Here is a 19,110-nt window from a genome sequence, read left to right as displayed (position 1 = left end):
TTTTATAATTGTTACAAAATTGTATATATTTAAATAGGTGTGTTTACAACGACATACTTAACCATTGTTACCTTACTGGATTCAAAGGATGTGTACTATGTAATTACCCATTAGTAGAGCTCATATAATCTGGACAGATACTCCATATTCAATGTGTTCATGTTAACAGAGCCAGTGTTTTTTAATTAACTGGTTTGAATATTGAATATGAAAAAACAGATTAATGTAAAAACAATTAAAGTGATAAATAGTACCAAGTGACTATATTTGCATGACAGTAACAAATTAAATTATTTTAGCCTAGCATGCTGTGTGAGTGCAATTCCTGGGTCAATTAATGCATCATGTGAATCCAGGAAATTGGGCTGAGTAACAGTCCAGTTAACTAGAGGCCCCTTGCACAAATTTTTGTTCAGTGGGACTTACTCCCCATGAACAAAGCAGAATTGGACTCTAGCCCAACTAATTTAAATGATGTTCTGTAACCAGTTATCTCCTGCCCTTGTACCGTTGTTTCCTCAACATTTAAGTTTGACCTTGGTTTTCCTAATGTTGCTCTTGTTGATTTGTACTCAACCTCCCAGTTCAAGATAATTTTAAATACTGTTTTGTTTGACATGTCTCCTCCTGGTATCATTGATGAAAATACAGGAGGCATTTGTGGCAAAGGGAACGAAGGACTAAAGAACTATCTGCAAACTGATCCGCACTTACACTGGAATAAATCTCAGGGAACGAATAAAAAACTGCTTAATAAACAGTTATAATATATATATACACCCGTGTATATTATAGTATTTACTGATATACTAAGAAGCCTCCATTTTATGTGGAATTAATTACTCCCAGCTAAATGAATACTGTACACGGTCTCCGCCTCGATTTCTTGCTGCAACGATTTCGCAAGAGCTATGCCTCTTTGGCATTTCCAAAGGTGTGAAATAAAAGTTTTCCCACTCGTTCCGTGGAGTAACGATATCCAATTTTCCCGTCTTCCTCAGGTAAAGCTATTGGCTGCCCGCTTTTCCACCCCTCGCCATTCAACGTGATGCTTTCTCTCCTACCTCCCTTCCTGGAGGGAAAAAAACCCCAGTATCTGCAGAACTTAAATTTCCTTTGGGCGCCGAGGCCTTTCCATTTAGTCCTCTGGTGAGCTTTTACCCTTTTTTTTTTTTTTTAAACTACCCGGAAACAGAGCCAGCAGCGCATTCCCAGGGTATGGGCAACCACGGCTTGCCAGTCTCCAACCAAGAGCTTCAGCGGTTCCCTGTGCGCATGCCTCCCTGTCGCGCGTTCCTAATCCGCGCCTGCGTAGAGCGCTTGGCTGGCCGTCAGCCTTTCTTTTGGTCAGGCCCATCGCAAGGCAGCTCCACCCCTCTCATTCCCTTTTCCCCTCCCCGGCAGCGCGGCGGCGGCGGCGGCAGCAGCGGCGGCTGCTACACCGGGTAGGTTTCCAGTCAGTATGGCCGCTCCTGCTGCTGCTGCTGGGAAGGTAAGAGCGCGCGGGCGAGCAGGCGGGCGGGCGGAGGGCGCTGAGGCTCGGGCGTCCCGCTGTCCTTTCGCCGTGCGCGCCTCGAGCGAGCCGAGAAACCCCGCGAGGGACGTTCGAGCCACGGCCCGCCTGAGCCCCGAAGGCTGACCGGGTTTGTTTTGATTTTACAGGTCGAGGGAAAGTTTTCGTGGACGGTGGCCGCTTGACACCCAGCTCGTAAGGCGTCCGGCCTCCAGGCCTCTCCCGGGGTGGCAGCGGGACAGAGCTCCGGCAAGGCGAGCAAAAGGCGCCTCAGGAAGGGAGTGAATTTTTTTTTTTTACCCCCCTTTCGCAGCCACCTGCAGTCCCGACTCTTCGTCGCCCTCGGCTTCACCGGCCTTCGCCCTCCCAGTTTCCTGAGGAGATTCTGCCGCCGTTTGCCCCGAGACCTCCACAGCGAAGCCGCCGGGTGGCTTCCTCCCCTTTTGCCCGATAAGTTATCTGCGTTGGTTTAGACCTTCAGCGGAAGGGACCCCAATAGAGCCCCTGCTTTGATCCGACGTCCGCATCTGGCTGATCAGCCTCCTGTCCGTTTTTCTCTCTCTCTCTGCTCGAGAAGACCCGTGTTATTCAGTGGCTCGGATATGTAGCCAGGTGTATTGCACTAAGATGTATGGGGAAATACTTGCATTTCCTTAATGATCGCGCTGGGGTTTCCGTTGGCTCCTTGAAAATTGGAGTCTGGGCCTATGCTGCCTAGGGAGGGGGAGAACCTGGTTTTTTGTGGGTTTTTTTTTAGCAAGGCATCCTCCCTTTCCTGATCCTGCTGATGTGTGAAACGGATGAACCACAGACTTATCCCTGGATCATTCTCCAGTTCTTAACGCCTGTCTTGTAAACCTCTTCCGTCCCGTTCTCTTGAAATTTTTATTGTTTCTCTGGTGAAGAAAAGCTTGGGCAGCGATTACGGAAGAGGATAAGAGTGCGTACATCCCAAACAAGTATTTTTTGTGTGAGTCATTCGCTTGGATTTATAACTATCTCCACCTTAATTTGAACAAGTTTTGTTTCTCTTTGGAGTGGTCATACGCTTGTTCACATCATTGAGGGAGATGGATTAAAGTGGAACTTCTTAAACTTGCTACAAACCTTTTTTTTAAAAAAACAATGGGGCTTCTCTGTTGGATTATTGCCTGCGTTAGTTCACAGACTGGAGGTATGAGTTGTTAGATCTTGATGGCAGGTAATGTTTGTCCTGCTTTAATGTGAAGTATAGTGGGAGCTTTGCTTATCAACTGTGGAGCGGGGCTTGGATCAAGAAGAGTTTCTCTTCTTTCCTGGTTGGTGTGGCACCACATATCTATCCTCAATGCCTTCAGCCTTGGCTATCTTTACTTGCCGCCCGAACTCCCATCCATTTCAAGAACGCCATGTCTACCTGGATGAGCCTGTCAAAATTGGACGATCAGTGGCTCGATGTCGACCAGCTCAAAATAATGCCACCTTTGACTGTAAAGTCCTGTCTAGGAATCATGCACTTGTCTGGTTTGACCACAAGACTGGAAAGGTAAGACATTTTAAATTTCTCAAGAAAATTTAATGAACATGCTTTCTTTAGTATTGGTTTTAGTTACTTTAGTATTGCTAACTCTTCGAAGACTGAAATGTTGATTTACTTGTTTCAGATTTTATAAAATTTTGCCCAAGGCATTGGTTTTTAAGAAATTACTTATCAATAAATAGGCCATATTAGCTGGTAAAGTGTTTAAAAATAATTGTTGAATTTATTCTGACAACAATCTTATTGCGCTATTATATACTTGAAACTGAGAAATGGCTTGTATGCAGATACTGCACATCCAACTCAAACAGTACTATTGACTTATTGTCTCCAACACTGCTTTAATACTATATAATTTGATGTCTGAAGAATAGCAGATATTTCCATGCCTGATTAGAAGCACCTTAGTCATTGGTTCTCTAATAAATCTTTTAATTTAAAAAAGAAATCAATTTTTATCTTCACTGTCTATGCTTAAATGGTTTTTTTGATTGTAATACGGTTTAAAATTGGACAAATGTTCCAGTTTTTAAAAATTGAATGCTGTAGCTAATGATGCAGCTAGTTTTTTGCTTGTCATTCTGAGGAAAGCAATACTTAAGTGAAGTAATTTTTTAGTATCCTGAAGTTATAATTTAAACCTCCAACTTTACATGGCAAGCAGATGCACATTTTATTGAGGATTCCTTTGGATAATTGTTATATTCACCCTTCATAAAATATAACTGATTGTATCTGAGCAATGTATCTTTATTTGCTTTGTATGTTTTAAAATATATTTAAGCAAGAATGTTCCAGTTTTAAGAATACACAATTTAATTTTAAGTATTTAACACAAAAATTTGGAAATACCTGTACAGTGTATTGTAGTTTTATGTTCTATTAGTACCATAATGGAATAGGTACAGTGGGTTGTATACAAATTAGACTTTTTAAATCAGTGGTACATAAGGTAAGTCATAACTAAGTTCTCAACTGATTGAGTTTGGTGTGATCAAACTTGTGACTAATATCATCTAAAACATGTCAGTCATTTCCTGAAAGGTACAATGAGAAGTCTAGGCTTCTTGTAAAAACTTCTTTTTTCAACATAAGATTTTTGTTGGGTTGCATAGGCATTCTATATTATTTTAGCTTTTAGCTTTAGCTTATATTAGAAGTTTTTGTGGTATAAAGGCAGATACTCTTTAAATGTTAAGCATAGCATAATACCTATCTTTCTCAAATAGAAACTAAAATAGAATATTCAGGTGTTGTAATATGTTCACATCAATGCTTTAGCTATCCAAGTTGTAATTACATTCATTAAAGTACTGGTACTCCTCAATTTATGACTACAAAATTGACCCCAAAATTTCCCTTGCTAAGCAAGACAGTTGTTAAGTAAGTTTTGCCCCATTTTAAGACCTTTTTTGCCACTGTTGTTAAGTGAATCACTGTTAAGTTAGTAATATGGTTGTTAAGTGAATCTGGCTTCTCCATTGATTTTGCTTGTCAGAAGGTTGCAAAAGGTGATCACATGACCCCGGGACACTGCAACTGTCATAAATACATGTCAGTTGCCAAGCATCCAAATTTTGATCAAGTGACTATGAGGATGCTACAATGGTCATAAGTGTAAAAAATAATTAACTCACTTTTTTCAGTGCTTTTGTAACTTTGAACAGTCATTTAGTGATTACAACCAGTCACTAAAGAATGGTTGTAAGTTGAGGATTACCTGTAGTATTTTAGTAAGTTTTTAGTGTGCTTTTAGGTATAATACATTTATTATTTTGAAAACACTTTCACTCTTTTGGTTTATTTTAGTGAAGGCTATTAATTAATATATTAGCAAAAATTACCACCTGGCACAGTACGACATGGACATGATAAGCATGTTTATTTTCCTGTACATTATGCAATAGAAAAAAAACAGAACAAACTGAAAGTTGAATAAGTTGTAACATGAATGTCATGTGACTTTAATGTAGAGTAACTTGTATTTAAGGTGCAAATTAACAGTTCAAAATATGGAATCCAGTCACATTTTTTGTAATATTTTAAAGGTTCCACTTTGAATCATTTTTAATGGTGAAAATTAACATTAAATAAGGAACAGAGTATTAAAATAATACTGGTTAATTTGTCTGTATAGTCTGTATTCAGTCTTAAAATCAATCTCTCTAGTTAGACTGAATATGCTGAAATACTTTCTGCAAGTATGCGTCTATATCTTTGTCATAATTTATTCTATACATTATTTTAAAACTATACTACAGTGTTGCATAGTAGCAGATTGTTCAGCTGAGGTACAATTTCTAGTTTCAATATGGCTACTGCAATCTTGGAACAAATAAGAGATTTTGCATACTCTGCTTTATTTAGTTGTCCATTTTCACCTCAGTCTCAAGTGGATGCACTTACTTGACGTTATCTTCCTACAAGTTGTCACAGGTATTTATCCTAGTTCACAGTGAACTGCTCTGCTACATGTATCCTCCTTATCTTTGCCCTCTTGAACATACTGCATTTTTCACACTATAAGACACACCGGACCATAAAACGCAGATTAGCTTTAGAAGAGGAAAATGAGAAAAAAAAATCTGCCTCTGCCTCCCAGCATCCATCCGGTATTCATCTGGCTAGCGTCCTTGCAGCAAACAGCAAACAGCCTGGTCAGCTTCAGCACGTTATTGCAGCCCCAGCACGTAGCTCATTAGGGCTCCACTCCGTTGTGCCCACACTGGTTAACTGAGCTGAATTTCTGCCGCTGGCAGGGAACATTGGAGCCTTCACTGCTGAGCAGCTGATTGGCGGTTGAATCGGCCTCCCAGAATACTGCTGATCAGCTGTTCTAAGCAGCAGGGATCGCTGCCGCCTATCGCCACCACTGCCTATCGCTACCATTTGGCGACAGCGATTGGCAGTGGCAATCGGCGGCAATCAGTGGCGGCAGTGGCAATCCCTGCTGCCTAGAACAGCTGATCAGTGGTATTCTGGGCCAATCCAACCGCCAATCAACTGCTCAGTAGTGAAGGCTCCAGTGTTCCCTAGTGACGGCGGTGATGACAGGCAGTGGCAAAGAACATCACCACTGCACCAACCCTCCCCCACTGCAATATTTGCTCTATAAGAATATGGGGGGGGAGTGTGTCTTACAGTGCAAAAAATATGGTAATTCAACATTATGAACTCTTGAAAATAGGAATGGAGAAGAGTGGAGCTACCATACAGTTGTAAACAGTTAAGTTTGGAAAGCACACATATTGTAATGGTTGAAATGAGATTGAGAGCTGTTCAATCTGAATTTAAACAGTAGGCCTTTTAATGCTTTCGTAGTTGGTATCTGCAGGATTGCTATCCTCCATGATGGCCTTGAAAGATAATAAGGCCACACTTGTACTCTATTCATCTGGCATAGTCACAATAGTGATAAAAAGTATTAGGTGCTACCATAGTTTTAACTAACAATCATCCTTGAGATTTTTGACATTGCACAAGGATAAAAAGACAGATTTCACATTATTGTTTGGAGTCTCTGACATGCTTTGGCCCCAGATATCCCATTGACCTCAGTGACTGCTGGCACTAGAATGATTTGTCTAACCTGTATTCTCTGTTGCTGTGATGGCGAACCTATGGCACGTGTGCCAGAGGTGGCACGCAGAGCCCTCTCTGCTGGCATGTGCGCCCCAGGTCAGATTTCCCTGGTGTTTCTTTCGTGAGTTTCTGTTTCTATGCAAATGACGAAACAGAAGCTCATGAAAGAAAAAGATCTTACCTCTTCCTGCGGTGCTGGTATTGGGATGCCCCGCCTCCCCCTGGCCAGTTGGTCTTCGGGTCTCTGCTGCGCATGCACGCATGTCCACGCATGTCAGTGTATGTTCGTGCATGCTCACGCATATGTGTGCGCACACACCTTTCAGTTTGGGCATTCAGTGTCTAAAAGGTTTGCTATCACTGCTCTATTGTGTAGCAGAAATGTTGGCAGAAAGGTGATCCTTGCTATGCTTATGTTTACATATTTAGATTCTGTTAAAGAAAGCAGTCTGGGCAAATACATTGTATCTTGTGCAATTGTGTTCTGTGATCTATAGTCATTTTCATAGCAATTTTTATGGCTTTGGGGCCTAAACATTATCAGTTTTATTTGTCCACCATTGTTACAAGAACAGAATTTTTAGCATTGACTGATTATTTGAGATTATCCTCTTCTCCATTGTCTATGTATGCATATGCAAATTAACACATGCTTTTATCAATTAAAATTGATAGCGTTCTAATGTTTTCACGAAAAGTTATTGTAAGTCAACATTTGAATTAACATTAACTAAAAATGCTTAATGACCATTTTAAATCAACACTGGAAAGCTAAAAGATGAACTTTTGAGAGATATATAAAATTTCATTAAATTGTCCAGGTTCAAGAAAACTAAAGCTATGTGAATATACTGGAGCATCTCCAACAATTGCTGTATTAGCTCTGCAGCAATGACTACATTAGTACCTCTGCAGGAAAATCCTGATCAGTACGCAGTAACATCTCCCAGCTATTAATTGCTGATGTCACTTCTCTTCCAAATTCTAAAATAAAATACTGTTAACAGTAAAGCTGTTTTAATTTAATATAAAAGGAACAATTTTCTCCTCTTGTAACTAATGCTTTCTCTGTAAATTACTAACTAGACACTGCTTCTGAGAACTTTCAATATCTGGAAAAAGAAATCCCTTTCAACACTTAGGAACACAGATTAAATCTGACCAAAATATACTTTTTATCCCAGAATAATTACTCAGACTTTTTATTGATACAACTTTGGTTGTTTAAGATATTGTAATGCATTACATGTTAGGTGTTCCCCATAAATATTCTTAAATCAGACATATTCAACTCTTAATATGTTTAATAGTTACAGATTTACCATTCATCAGATTTAGTTTAAATGTGGCAAAAGCCTGAACTCTGGTCTGATGTTAATTTACTGTGTACAAGTATTCAGATGTAATATATAGAATATTTAGTAACTGACAAGTGATATTCCAGGGTCATTATTGTCTTGATAATGAGAAACTATAATTATAAATAGTTTAAAAGATATTGGTTAGTTATAGCAGATACCCAAACAATTTTATTTCTGTCAAGTTTCATTGTTTTATTATTATTAATCTATAGCCTCTTGTCCACGGGCCAGTTGTGGTGCTGTATGTGCAGTGTGTGTGCTCTGGCTTCCATGGACATATCAGTTTTGCTGCACCATTTAATACTAGAATGTATATTTCTTGTGTTGTGGAACCAGAAATTGGTTCTTTTAGGTAAAAAGCATTAAAATGAGCTCTGTTTTAGCTACCTAGTATGCTTACACTTGAAGGAAAAAATTACTTATTTATTATTTTATTTATATACTGCCTTTATAAACAACTTAAGGTGGTGAACATATTTTATACTCCTTTTTCCTTCTATTATCGTCACAACAGTCCTGTGAGATGAGTTGGTCTTAGAGAGAGTGACTGATTCAAACATAATGTTTTAGGGATGCATAATTTGTCGTTTCTGAGATTGGTCATTTTTTTCATATTAATCATAGTTACTTTAGTAATATATTTATTTATATACAATTTTTCCACAAATTGTTCAAAGCAGTTTATATAAGGCAATTTAAATATAAAACTCTTGTTTCTCTTCATATTGTATGATATAGTTTACATACAAAATCTAAATATGCCCTTACCTCATTGTTCATTTAAAACATAATTGTATATAAATCAGAATTACAAAAAATAACTAATGATATGATATATTATTGATATTCAATATTAGTTATTACTTTCTGTAATTCTCATTTGTACATAACATTATTAATGTTATCACAATTGATTAGTAATACTAACAGCACCAATAATATCACAAAATATTTCATCCAACATTTTACATAACCTAACATTAAGATTCTGTGCCCAGTCCAAACAGGAAGTGACAGAAAAATGAAGCTCGGTAGCCACCCTTACTAATCCAGCCTAGCCTCATGCAACAGGAAGGGACTATTATGGAAGCTGTCAGTGCTTATTGTGGTGCAAGCAGTCAAGTTCTGAGAGAGCATCTCTCAGAGCGTCGTCCCTACCATCCTTAGTACAGTAGCTCAGTAAGCAACAAAATACATTTGTAATTAAACTGTTGTCAAACATTCCTGCTTATATCTGTATATTTATTGGAATATATTAAGAGAACCCAAAATGTGGAGGTCATATTAAATTTAAATGGGAAAATTAAATGACAGTAATAATCATAGAAGTTTACTACAAATTTTACTATAAGCTTTCAGAGGAGAGACGAAAGATATATTATGCCTGCTCTGTATGATTATATCAATCAGATTGATATAACTGCTTTATAATTAGGATGGAAATAGTACTTCTGTCAACATTGGAGTACCATAGGATTAGCTTCAGTGTGATTGGAACAGCCTGTTCTGAACTCAGAATCATGAAATGTTTTGTACGCCTTTAGTATTTTTATTTTATTTCAAAGTAAGGAAAAACAAATACCTTTTTATTCTGATTGACATGTCGGCTAATGTTAGATATAGGTACCCTCATATATTTAACATTTGGTGCACTGAGTTAACAGATCACACACAACTATATTGTGATATGTTTAGGTTCACACATTGTACTGCTAAACCTAACTATTATGAACAGTAGGTTTGTGATTTAGTGCTTTGCATATAATCCAACCAATTTTTTAGTCAACAGAATTAAACAAATTACTGTAGATTAGCTTCGTACATTGTACTAAACTATGACTTTCAGCCATGATTTATTGAACAAACTGTAGTGGGTTGATTTGCACATAATGGTAAACTATAAGCCAAGGTTTACCAAAACATTATGATATTTAGATATGCATACTGTACAATAATGGTTTCCACATGCAGGTGCAACCAAGATCTGCCTCTTCTGAAGAACGATTTGCTAATGAACATTGGAATTGTGTAATTAAGATCTGCCCATATTGAATATAACAATTGAAAATTGTCCAAAGTACCTAGAGCCAAGAAGAAATACAGACTTTACTTAGGATTTCAAACATATAGCAGTTTGGGATTCAGGATGTGGTTCAAGAAATATATCTCTTGTAGGAGAAGAGCAGAAGGAGCTGACAAACAGAGTTAAATATGTCATCTTTACAGATGCCACAAACAATCCAAGTCCATTCTCCACACCTCTGAATTCTGTTGATCCTATCTAGTGCAAATTTAGTGCTGACCATTAGTTGACTAGATTGAATAAATCTTCTGTACTTAACATATGGTCCTAATACTTTGGACCCAATACCTCTGGAGATAAATAAACATTGGATTCTTTGCTTTAATGTTGGCTAATTCTCCCACAGAGAAAATAGTATCTGTTAAGTCACTTGAAGTTGAACAAAAAAACAACAACAATCATAGGACTGTAAAGGACCTCAGAGGTCTTCTAGTCCAATCTCCTGCTCAAGGCAGGAGACTTTATACTATCCTGGTCAAATGGTTGTCCAGTTTTTTTTAAAAAAACCTTCAGTGAGAGAACACCCACAACTCTGGGAGGCAAGCTATTCCATTGATTAATTGTTCTCACTATCAGAAAATTTTTCCTTCCTTCTATGTCAGATCTCTCTTGAGGGAATATCATCATCATCATCATCATCATCATCATCATCATCATCATCATCATCATCATCTCCTCACAAAGACCTTGCTTCTGAATCATAGTTAAACAAGTGATACGAGTTCAAAAATAATGCTTTGACCTAAGGATTTCAAACTCAAAACATCACACATGATGCCTGAGAACTGGTTCATTAGTGTAAAGATAACATTGAAGCCTTTTTGTATGTTGATACAAAAGTCCTTACCAAGTCAAAATGAGGAAATGAATATCTGATAGTCCATTAATCATACACTTAATAAATAAAGCCACATTTCCTATAAAAGAAAATCAGTTAATTTTGGCAATTTAGCTGGCAGCATTTTTAATTAACTACTAGAACAATATTTGGTTTTACATCCTGAGATGACTGCATCCTTAGTCTTACTTGCAATTATTCATGTCAGCCATGATATCAATATTAATTTGTTAATTTGAGAAAACTATATATTGTTTCCAAACATTGCTAGTATTTTTTGCAGAAGTAGTATATAACTTGGCAACCTTTTCTGGAAAGAAAATTGTAGAAATCTGCTGTCCGCCCATCTCTGATTCTTTCTCTCTCTCTCTCTCTCCCCTTCTCCCCCTCCCTTGGAGAGTGAAAAAGTATGACCATCTGAGGAGCCACTGCCTTGCTGCTTCCTTTTCCTTGCTATGACTTCAGAGAGGTGTAGCTCTGCATTGAGCTCTGCACTATCACAGCCAGGGCTGGGACGTGCTCCAACCTCCCTAGGTCCTCCTTGTGCAGCCAGACCTGAACAGTGAGTTGACAGACCATTAACTTATTGGCACATAAGATAGTGGTGGTCCACTATAATTAGAAGGCTAGATTTTCAGTTCACAATAAGTTAATAGAGAAGACAAATCTTTTGGAAAATAGTCTGAAATTGCACAGCAGGTTCTACTTGCCTAGGGAAATATCTGGAGAATGATAACCCTCAGAAGCAAAAAAAATAGAATTAATGCAGTGTCTAACTAAAGCAGCTATCTGTTTCTTAATTCAGTTAAGCTGAATTATGTAGTCCTTTGTCCCTAGATTTACCCTGTGTACTTGGGATAACTCCTCCAATCATTTATCAACCCGCTGAAGAGACGGTGCATTCTTCCTGCTTTCTGAACTCAGGCAGAAAAACTTCTTGTTTCAAATCTCCAGAGGTCTGCCTTTTCAAAGATCAAAACTTTTTCTGTTGCCTAAGAAGGGGAGTGGGTCTTATATATTACATGGTAAAGGCCATGCCTAAGGGTAGGTATGTATTCAGTTCCCCTTGAGGAGCACCCGGAGGCTCCAAGTGGCGGGTGGCCGCGCGGGTGGTTATGGGAGCAACATGGCGCTCCCGTGTGACACTTCTCCTGCGCGAGCTGCACTGACTCCCGGTGATCTTCCGGGTGCGCTTCAAGGTTTTGGTCATCACCTTTAGAGCGCTCCATGGCTTAGGACCTGGTTATTTACGGGACCGCCTACTACCACAAACAGCCTCCACCGGCCGGTAACGCTCTCATAGAGAGGGGCTCTTCCGGGTGCCGTCAGCCAAACAATGTCGACTGGCAGCCCCCAGGGGGAGGGCCTTCTCTGTGGGGGCACCCACTATCTGGAATGAGCTCCCCCCAGAGATACGGAGGATCCCGGATCTGCGCATTTTCCGCCATGCTCTTAAGACCCTCCTATTTCAGCAAGCCGGCCTGGCCTAATTTTCTCCCCTGTTTTAAAATACTTTTAAATCGAAATTTTAATCTGTTTTAAATTATTGGGATTTTTAATTGTCTCGGGCTAAATTATTTAATCTGGTTTTAATTATGTTTCTAACTTTTGTATCGATGTATTTTATTTTGTGCCTATTCACCGCCCTGAGTCCTTCGGGAGTAGGGCGGTATATAAATTTAATAAAAACAAAAACAAAACAAAACAAAACACTTCCTAGACTAGCAAGGAGACTAGTATTGTGAATGCTGGTGGGTTATTCATATCATAGGTATTTATTTATTTATTTATTTACATTATTTATAAAAATATATAAATGTATATGCAGCTGATATTGGGTTATGTAAACGTCTTCTCCCAGTTGTTTCTCCCTGTCTAATTCAGTCAGGATGATTTGACATGCTGCAAGGGCTGTCCACTGGGGACAAGGAGATGTGCCTTGTCTGCCATAGCCCTTGCCTTTTGGAATATTCTCTCTTTAGATATTAGGATGACCCCAATCCTGTGGCCTTTTGTAAGTCCTTAGAAACTTGGTTGTGTGCCTAGGGCACCAGTGTGCTATGGCCCCGTTTCCTAGTTGCATTAATAACTTTAGTAACAGCTTTACTTAATGCCACACATATTTATTTTGGATTGTTTTAATTTTTAAAATTGTTTTTATGTATTATGATGTACGTTGCCCAGAGTCACTTGTTGAGATAGGAAGCTATGGAAATCAAATAATACTGATTCATGTAGTAGTGCTATCAAATACAATACAGATAGTCCTCAATTTAGAATGGCTCATGTAGTGATTGTTTGAAGTTATGATGGACCTTCTAAAAGCTACTTACAAACCAGTTCCAAAATTCTAGAACCAAAATGGCTACATTTTGCATGCTCTGCAATTGGCCAGCCTTTACAGCTGTTTGGACATGTCCTGCAGGCACTTGATTGTGATTTACAAAGTTTTGGCTGGGAAAACGGTATTTACTTCTGGTTTCTGGCAAAAATGGGGCCATGGTGAACAATGGATTTGCTTAATGACTGTGCTGCTTGCTTAGTAACTGTGGTGTTTGCTTAACAACCATGGCAAAAAAAGATGGTAAATTGGTCAATCACATGTGAACCACTTTATGACTGTCATGACTTATTCATAATTGTCAGGCTCAGTTACAGTTGTAAGTCAGGGATTTCCTGTATTCTTTGGGAACAGGAACCATATACTGATAAATAAGGCACTGAATTCAATTTCTATTTCTGTGAAAAAATTCTCCCACTTTTTTCTTCCATAATAATTTCCCTCCTCCACCTTCTCCTTCCCCCAAGCTATTTACACTTTTAATCTCTAATCCTAACTCATTTATATCAAACCATTATGTAACAAATTGCTTAAATGGCAGATATTATTTCTGACTTAAATTTATGAGGCTAGAAAAGAATGATCTGGAGTTTAGCGCAAATGCACTATTCTGTTTATTTTTTCAATGGTGATGTAGATTAATAGTATGTTGTGCTTCCTGAATAGCAGTGCTAATATCAGCAAAAGCTAGCAGAAGGGAGAATACTGGCAGAATTTGACTGTGCCTTTAGAAGTTGGGCTATTCAATAAAAGATGAAGGGTGTGATAGAATGGCCAAATATATTCAATAACATTGATAGTTGCACAGTGATGATTCAGGGTTTCTACAGACATTGGACTGGGCATGTGTTGGACAGGCTCTGGTATGGAGATAGATTAATCCACCTGTTCTCCTTACTCTTGCTTTGTTTTCCTATACTGGGATTACTAATTGTAATATTGCTCTGCTGTGAAACACCCGTAGAGGGTAAAGGAGTATGATCATCTCACAGCTTCAACCAGATGCAGGAACTGTTCATTGTCATTGCCATTTCTGCTACAATCCTCCAGATAGGTTTGGGACATTTCCAACCCCCTTAGCTCTTTCTTATGCAGCTCCATGTATGAGTAGCACTTTGACAGGCTTGGGCATTTCATTGTGAGGCTAGCCTCTGTTGCCTGAATGCTGTGTTTCCCATTCTAAATCTATAATAGGGAGGAGCTATTGCAGTGGTAGTAGGAAATGCTAGTCTTGATTTACCCCAACTAGGGTTGCAGGTTTGAGGTCCTTACCATGCTTTTTTGTCAGCCTAATAGTCAGTCAATTAATCAATCAATCAATCAATCAATCACAGACTAGTAAACTGCTTTTACAGTTATTGCTCTCTTGCTGTATGTGAACCCTCAAAAAAAGTTTAAGTTTGGTTTAATCTAATAATTAATCTTTTTTCCCTGAATTTTAGATTGACTGGTTTAGATGTTAGTTGCTTCACTGAGCTGGTGACATGATAAACGGAAGGGCATCTGTATTTATTTAGACTTTCAATGCTTTGCATATAAAGTAACTCCACTTAACTGAATTAACTTTAATTGCAGCAAAGACAGGTTATGTAGCACATTTCTTTTGGGTCATTTGTGTGTCTGTATATGTGTGTGTAAACTCCCCCCCCTCCCCAGTACAGAAATCATGATGGATGAGACTAGTAACAAGGAAATAAATTGCAAGTAATGGTGTCTTTTGAAACAAGTCATTAGGGCAAAAGGACATAGTAGATAATGATTTTATATGCAGTTGCTTTCATTTTATCAAAAAGCATGGGTTTCTGCAAAAACCTGATAAGGCTAAAGTCATTTAAAGAAAGTGGGTTGGAATGGGGATGGGCCTAATGAGATGGCATCAAATGTTTTTGAGGAGAGGCATCATAGACTTTCTGGACCAATCCATAGCTGTTTTTTCCTCCACAAATAGAGAACACTGTTTTATCTTTGAACATTGAAAATTGACAATGTTTTTTTCTTAACTCTGTAAATTAACAAGGAATAACTGCTAATAGCAATATAACATTAGGAAATGAATTTGTTAGATACATTTGAAATGGCAAGGGAGAAGGAACATATTTCTGTACATCTTAGCATATAGTTCCAATAGAAAGAGATATCTGTAACTCGGGGTTGAATTGTAGAGTTCTTGGAAGGGGTCTCTGTGCTTGATTGCTTGCTTGCTTGCAGTTACCATCATCATCAGTTATTTAGCTCAGAAATGAAATGCCTGCAAATAAACAACCAAGTCTAGAGAGCACCAAGAATTCTATATAGTTTATTCTCTGAATTTACGTGTTTAAATTATATAAAGGTTTTTGCTTAAGACTTGAACAATCTTAGGTATTTAAAATATCTAATTACCTGTAAGTAGCCAACACCTAATCAAAATGCTTACAATTTATATTTAAATTTTCAAAGTTAAAGCAAAAAGTGGGATATAAAATTAATATTAAAGATGAGAAAAAAATCAGTGCACCTGCTGTTCAGTGAAACAAATGCTTACAGGTAATGCCAAATGCTTACAGGCAATGCATAAAAAGGAAAGTGCTCACTTTATAGCGTGGTTAAATTTTAAGTGTTCTGTCATTATGAAGAGTAAGATAAAAAAGGAAGGATTGAAGTTTGAGATAAAAGAAAAGGAATACTGTTTTCCTTTGAATATGCTAAAATTTCTAGCTAGCTGAAGAGCTATATGACTGGAAGAGGACAAAAACTACCACTATCTTTAAAAGGGGAAACAATTGTCAGGGATTACAGATCAACCAGTCTAACATTTATATCTGGGAAGTTTTTAGAACAGATTGTAAAACAATAATTCTATAAGGATCTTGATTTTTAAAATATTTTATTGCTTGATTTTTTTAGCCTATCTAAAATTCAGGTGATATACCTAATGTTCCTATCTTCTGTTTTTCCCATATCAACAAGCCAGTTTGGTGGATCTAGGGAAATTGACTGGCCCAAAGTAGTACCAAAGTGGGGCTAAGGTAGAGGCCTGGGTATGGTGACAACTTTCTCTTTATTTCAGCAAAACATTTGAAAAAAAATTCTCTGTGACATTCTGATTAACATGCTAGTTAAGTGTTCACTTAATAGTATGAAAATGTAGTTTTCCTTTTTAGTTCTCCCAATCAGTCATATTTGAAACTTGGAAACTGTCTAGACAAGTCTCTGTAGTTTTCCTGGCATGAACTTTCAGAAATTGATTATCTTTGCCTCCTTTGTAGGACTGAGAAGGTGACTGGCCAATGGTCACATAACTGGCTTTGAGCCCAAGGTGATACCAGAACTCATCTCCAAGTTTCTAGACTAGTGCCTTAACTACTACGCCAAGTTGGATCTTAGTGGATACATAGCTAGCTAAAAATTGTCAGCAGCCCTAATAATCTGTAGAGTGAGTCTGTGATAACACAAAAAAGGAGTTAATAGACTCAGTCAACTAACCTCCACAACTTTAATTTTAACTCAGAACAGATCTGATCAGGCACACAAACTAATTTCACCAAGTCATTTATGCTGTTAAAATACCTAAACCCAAGTTAGACTGTTTTTCATTCTTAGTTCACCAAGAAAACTAGCTGTAAAATAAAACTGGTAGAGAATTAATTACTAAGGTCTGATGCGCACAATATACCCCCTAATAATAATTACTTACAATGTTTAAATCTGTTGCCTATTAGGCCAGTGGAGAAGAAGATGGTGTTTGAAAGGGTTTTTTTCTGGTTCAGAGGCCAAAGGGGTATTGGGCACTTATTGAAGAAAGTAGCAGGAAATACATATTCTCTGATTACTTTTGACTGGTGACTGTGATATGCCTGGCCAGAACTATTGGTAAGATTATTGATTCAGTTAATGACTTTCATGGCCCTGTGTCAGTGCTGACATCTTTAGATATGCAACTTCATATCCAATCTATCATAAAATCCTTGTCCAGGGAAACCAATAGGGCTTGTGCTGCTATAACCCATGACTTCTGCTATAACCTATGTCTAGACCATGGTCAACAGCATCCCTAGACTTCATCACTGATTTATGAAAATCTGGAGGGGCATACATATTTCTTGAGGCAGAATTAGTGCACAGTTCGAGGATTCTACAGGATTTGCGGCTTCTGCTCAAAGGGAAGATGGTATCTATGATCAGGAAGGTTTACAAAATTTGTTCATTCAGTTTGTATAGCACAAAGTGTATTAGCCAATTTGTATAGTTACATTTTGTGTGCCAATTATATTTATTCCTTAATTGTGATGTACATCTCATAGTCACCTGTGCGGTAGTCATCTCTTGATTAAATTGTTGTAACATGCATGACATGGAACTGTCCATGAGTGTTTGGAAGTATAAACTGATCTAAAACAGTGGTGTATTGCAGTTTGATATACCACAATATGCCACTATTGCTATATGAGCAGAACTGGTTTTAAGTGGGTTTCTGGGTTCAATTCAAGATGTTAGTTGACCTCTAAAACCCTTTATGGGCTAGATTACTTATGGACTGCTTATCCCCAGTGGTTTCAGTTCATCCTTCTAGATCTGACAGAGTGGGTGTGCTTTAGTTCCCATTTGTGAAGCAGCAGCATCTTGTGGGCCCCAAGAAGCATTTCTTTTCTATCGTGGCTTCTGTTTTGTGGAGTAGTATCCCCTCCAAGATATAGCTAACCCTGATACTATTATGCCTTCAGAAGGCTGTGAAGATTTTGCTCCCCAGTCACTTAGGCTGGGATGTTGATGGAGGTCTAGCAGGCTGTAGTTTTGTCAATATGTTGACAATGTAATTTTTAGGGTCCTTAACCCAGTTTCTGAGCCACCTGGCTCTTTGTGGTGGCTTGTGTTATAATCTATTATTTATTTATTTATTATTAAATTTACCTTGGCATGGGGTTACTCTGGCAGATTACAATGGTAGAATTTAAATTGTTAAAAAGTGTAAATATAAAACAATGAAACAGTAAAAATAAATAATGAAAATACTGTAATATGAATTAAAAGATGGCCAGGGAGGGAGCAGCATGTCCTGGGTGGATGGGGTCAGCTATTAGCGCCAATAACAATCTACAGTGGTTATTAGACTAATATCCTATAGTCGTAAATATGTGTCAGTTGCCAAGCTCCCAAAATTAAGTAATGTGACTCGGGGGCGACATTTTGCTTCCTTTTGAAAACAGATTCTTGCCTGCCCACTGCCAGATGGTAAAAAATTATCCATTGTAATAGTTACTTATCTAGTGACAAGTCTTTAAAATTCAATATTTTTTTAATTAGAAACTTAGTGTTGGAAAGAACCTTAAAGATTTATTTTGCAGTAGTTTTTCTCCTTCCTCTGTGCCCACAAAGGGAAGAAGGCATGGCCCTGAGGGAAGGAGGAAGAGCCAGTCTCAAGGTAACAATCAGATAAAAGGAGCAAAGGGCCTGAGTATGGGCAAGAGTGAGTAAACTTCCCAGACAACTCCCCTGTAGTTCACACAAAAATAAAGGGGAGATTCTTAGCTTGGTCTTCCTTGAAGAACTGATAGTGGCTGGTTTCATTTGGTATGGATCGGCAGAGAGACATTCACACTTGGCTGTCATTCCCTTTTTGTTTAACATCTACATGAAACTGCTGGGTGAGATCAATTATTGATTTGGGACCATTTAACATCAATATGCTGATGATACCCCATTGTACATATTAACCCTGAGCTGATCAAACAGTGCTGTCAAAATCTGGAGGCTGTACTGGTCTGAATTGAGAGGAACAGAAATAGGCTCAATCCTGACAAGACTGAATGCCTGTGTTTATTTGGGCCATCCCGTTCTGGGGATATTCCATCACTGGTGTTTAATGGATCATACTTCCCCATTTGAGATTTCTA

The 19,110-nt window shown here is 38.2% G+C and overlaps 1 protein-coding gene across 27 annotated transcripts in view; it reads left to right on the top strand.

Annotated features, from left to right (window-relative positions):
• Positions 1-1,399: 1,399 nt before the first annotated feature.
• The window catches only part of SLMAP (sarcolemma associated protein), a 107,183-nt gene continuing 89,472 nt past the window's right edge, over positions 1,400-19,110 (top strand). For 16 of the 27 annotated variants that reach the window (XM_070936940.1, XM_070936939.1, XM_070936933.1 and 13 more), the window contains exons 1-3: positions 1,400-1,492; positions 1,663-3,038; positions 5,400-5,468. In XM_070936940.1, the coding sequence (XP_070793041.1) occupies positions 2,841-3,038; positions 5,400-5,468 (267 nt within the window). In that variant the 5' untranslated portion in view covers positions 1,400-1,492; positions 1,663-2,840. The remainder of the gene's footprint in view (positions 1,493-1,662; positions 3,039-5,399; positions 5,469-19,110) is intronic. The other 11 variants (XM_070936948.1, XM_070936947.1, XM_070936954.1 and 8 more) reach the window with 1 other exon arrangement.

The sequence above is a fragment of the Pituophis catenifer genome, unplaced genomic scaffold, assembly GCF_029215685.1.
Source record: "Pituophis catenifer annectens isolate HBS135680 unplaced genomic scaffold, rPitCat1.0.hap2 SCAF_2, whole genome shotgun sequence".
NCBI lineage: Eukaryota > Metazoa > Chordata > Lepidosauria > Squamata > Colubridae > Pituophis > Pituophis catenifer.
This window is presented reverse-complemented; position numbering and strand designations above follow the sequence as displayed.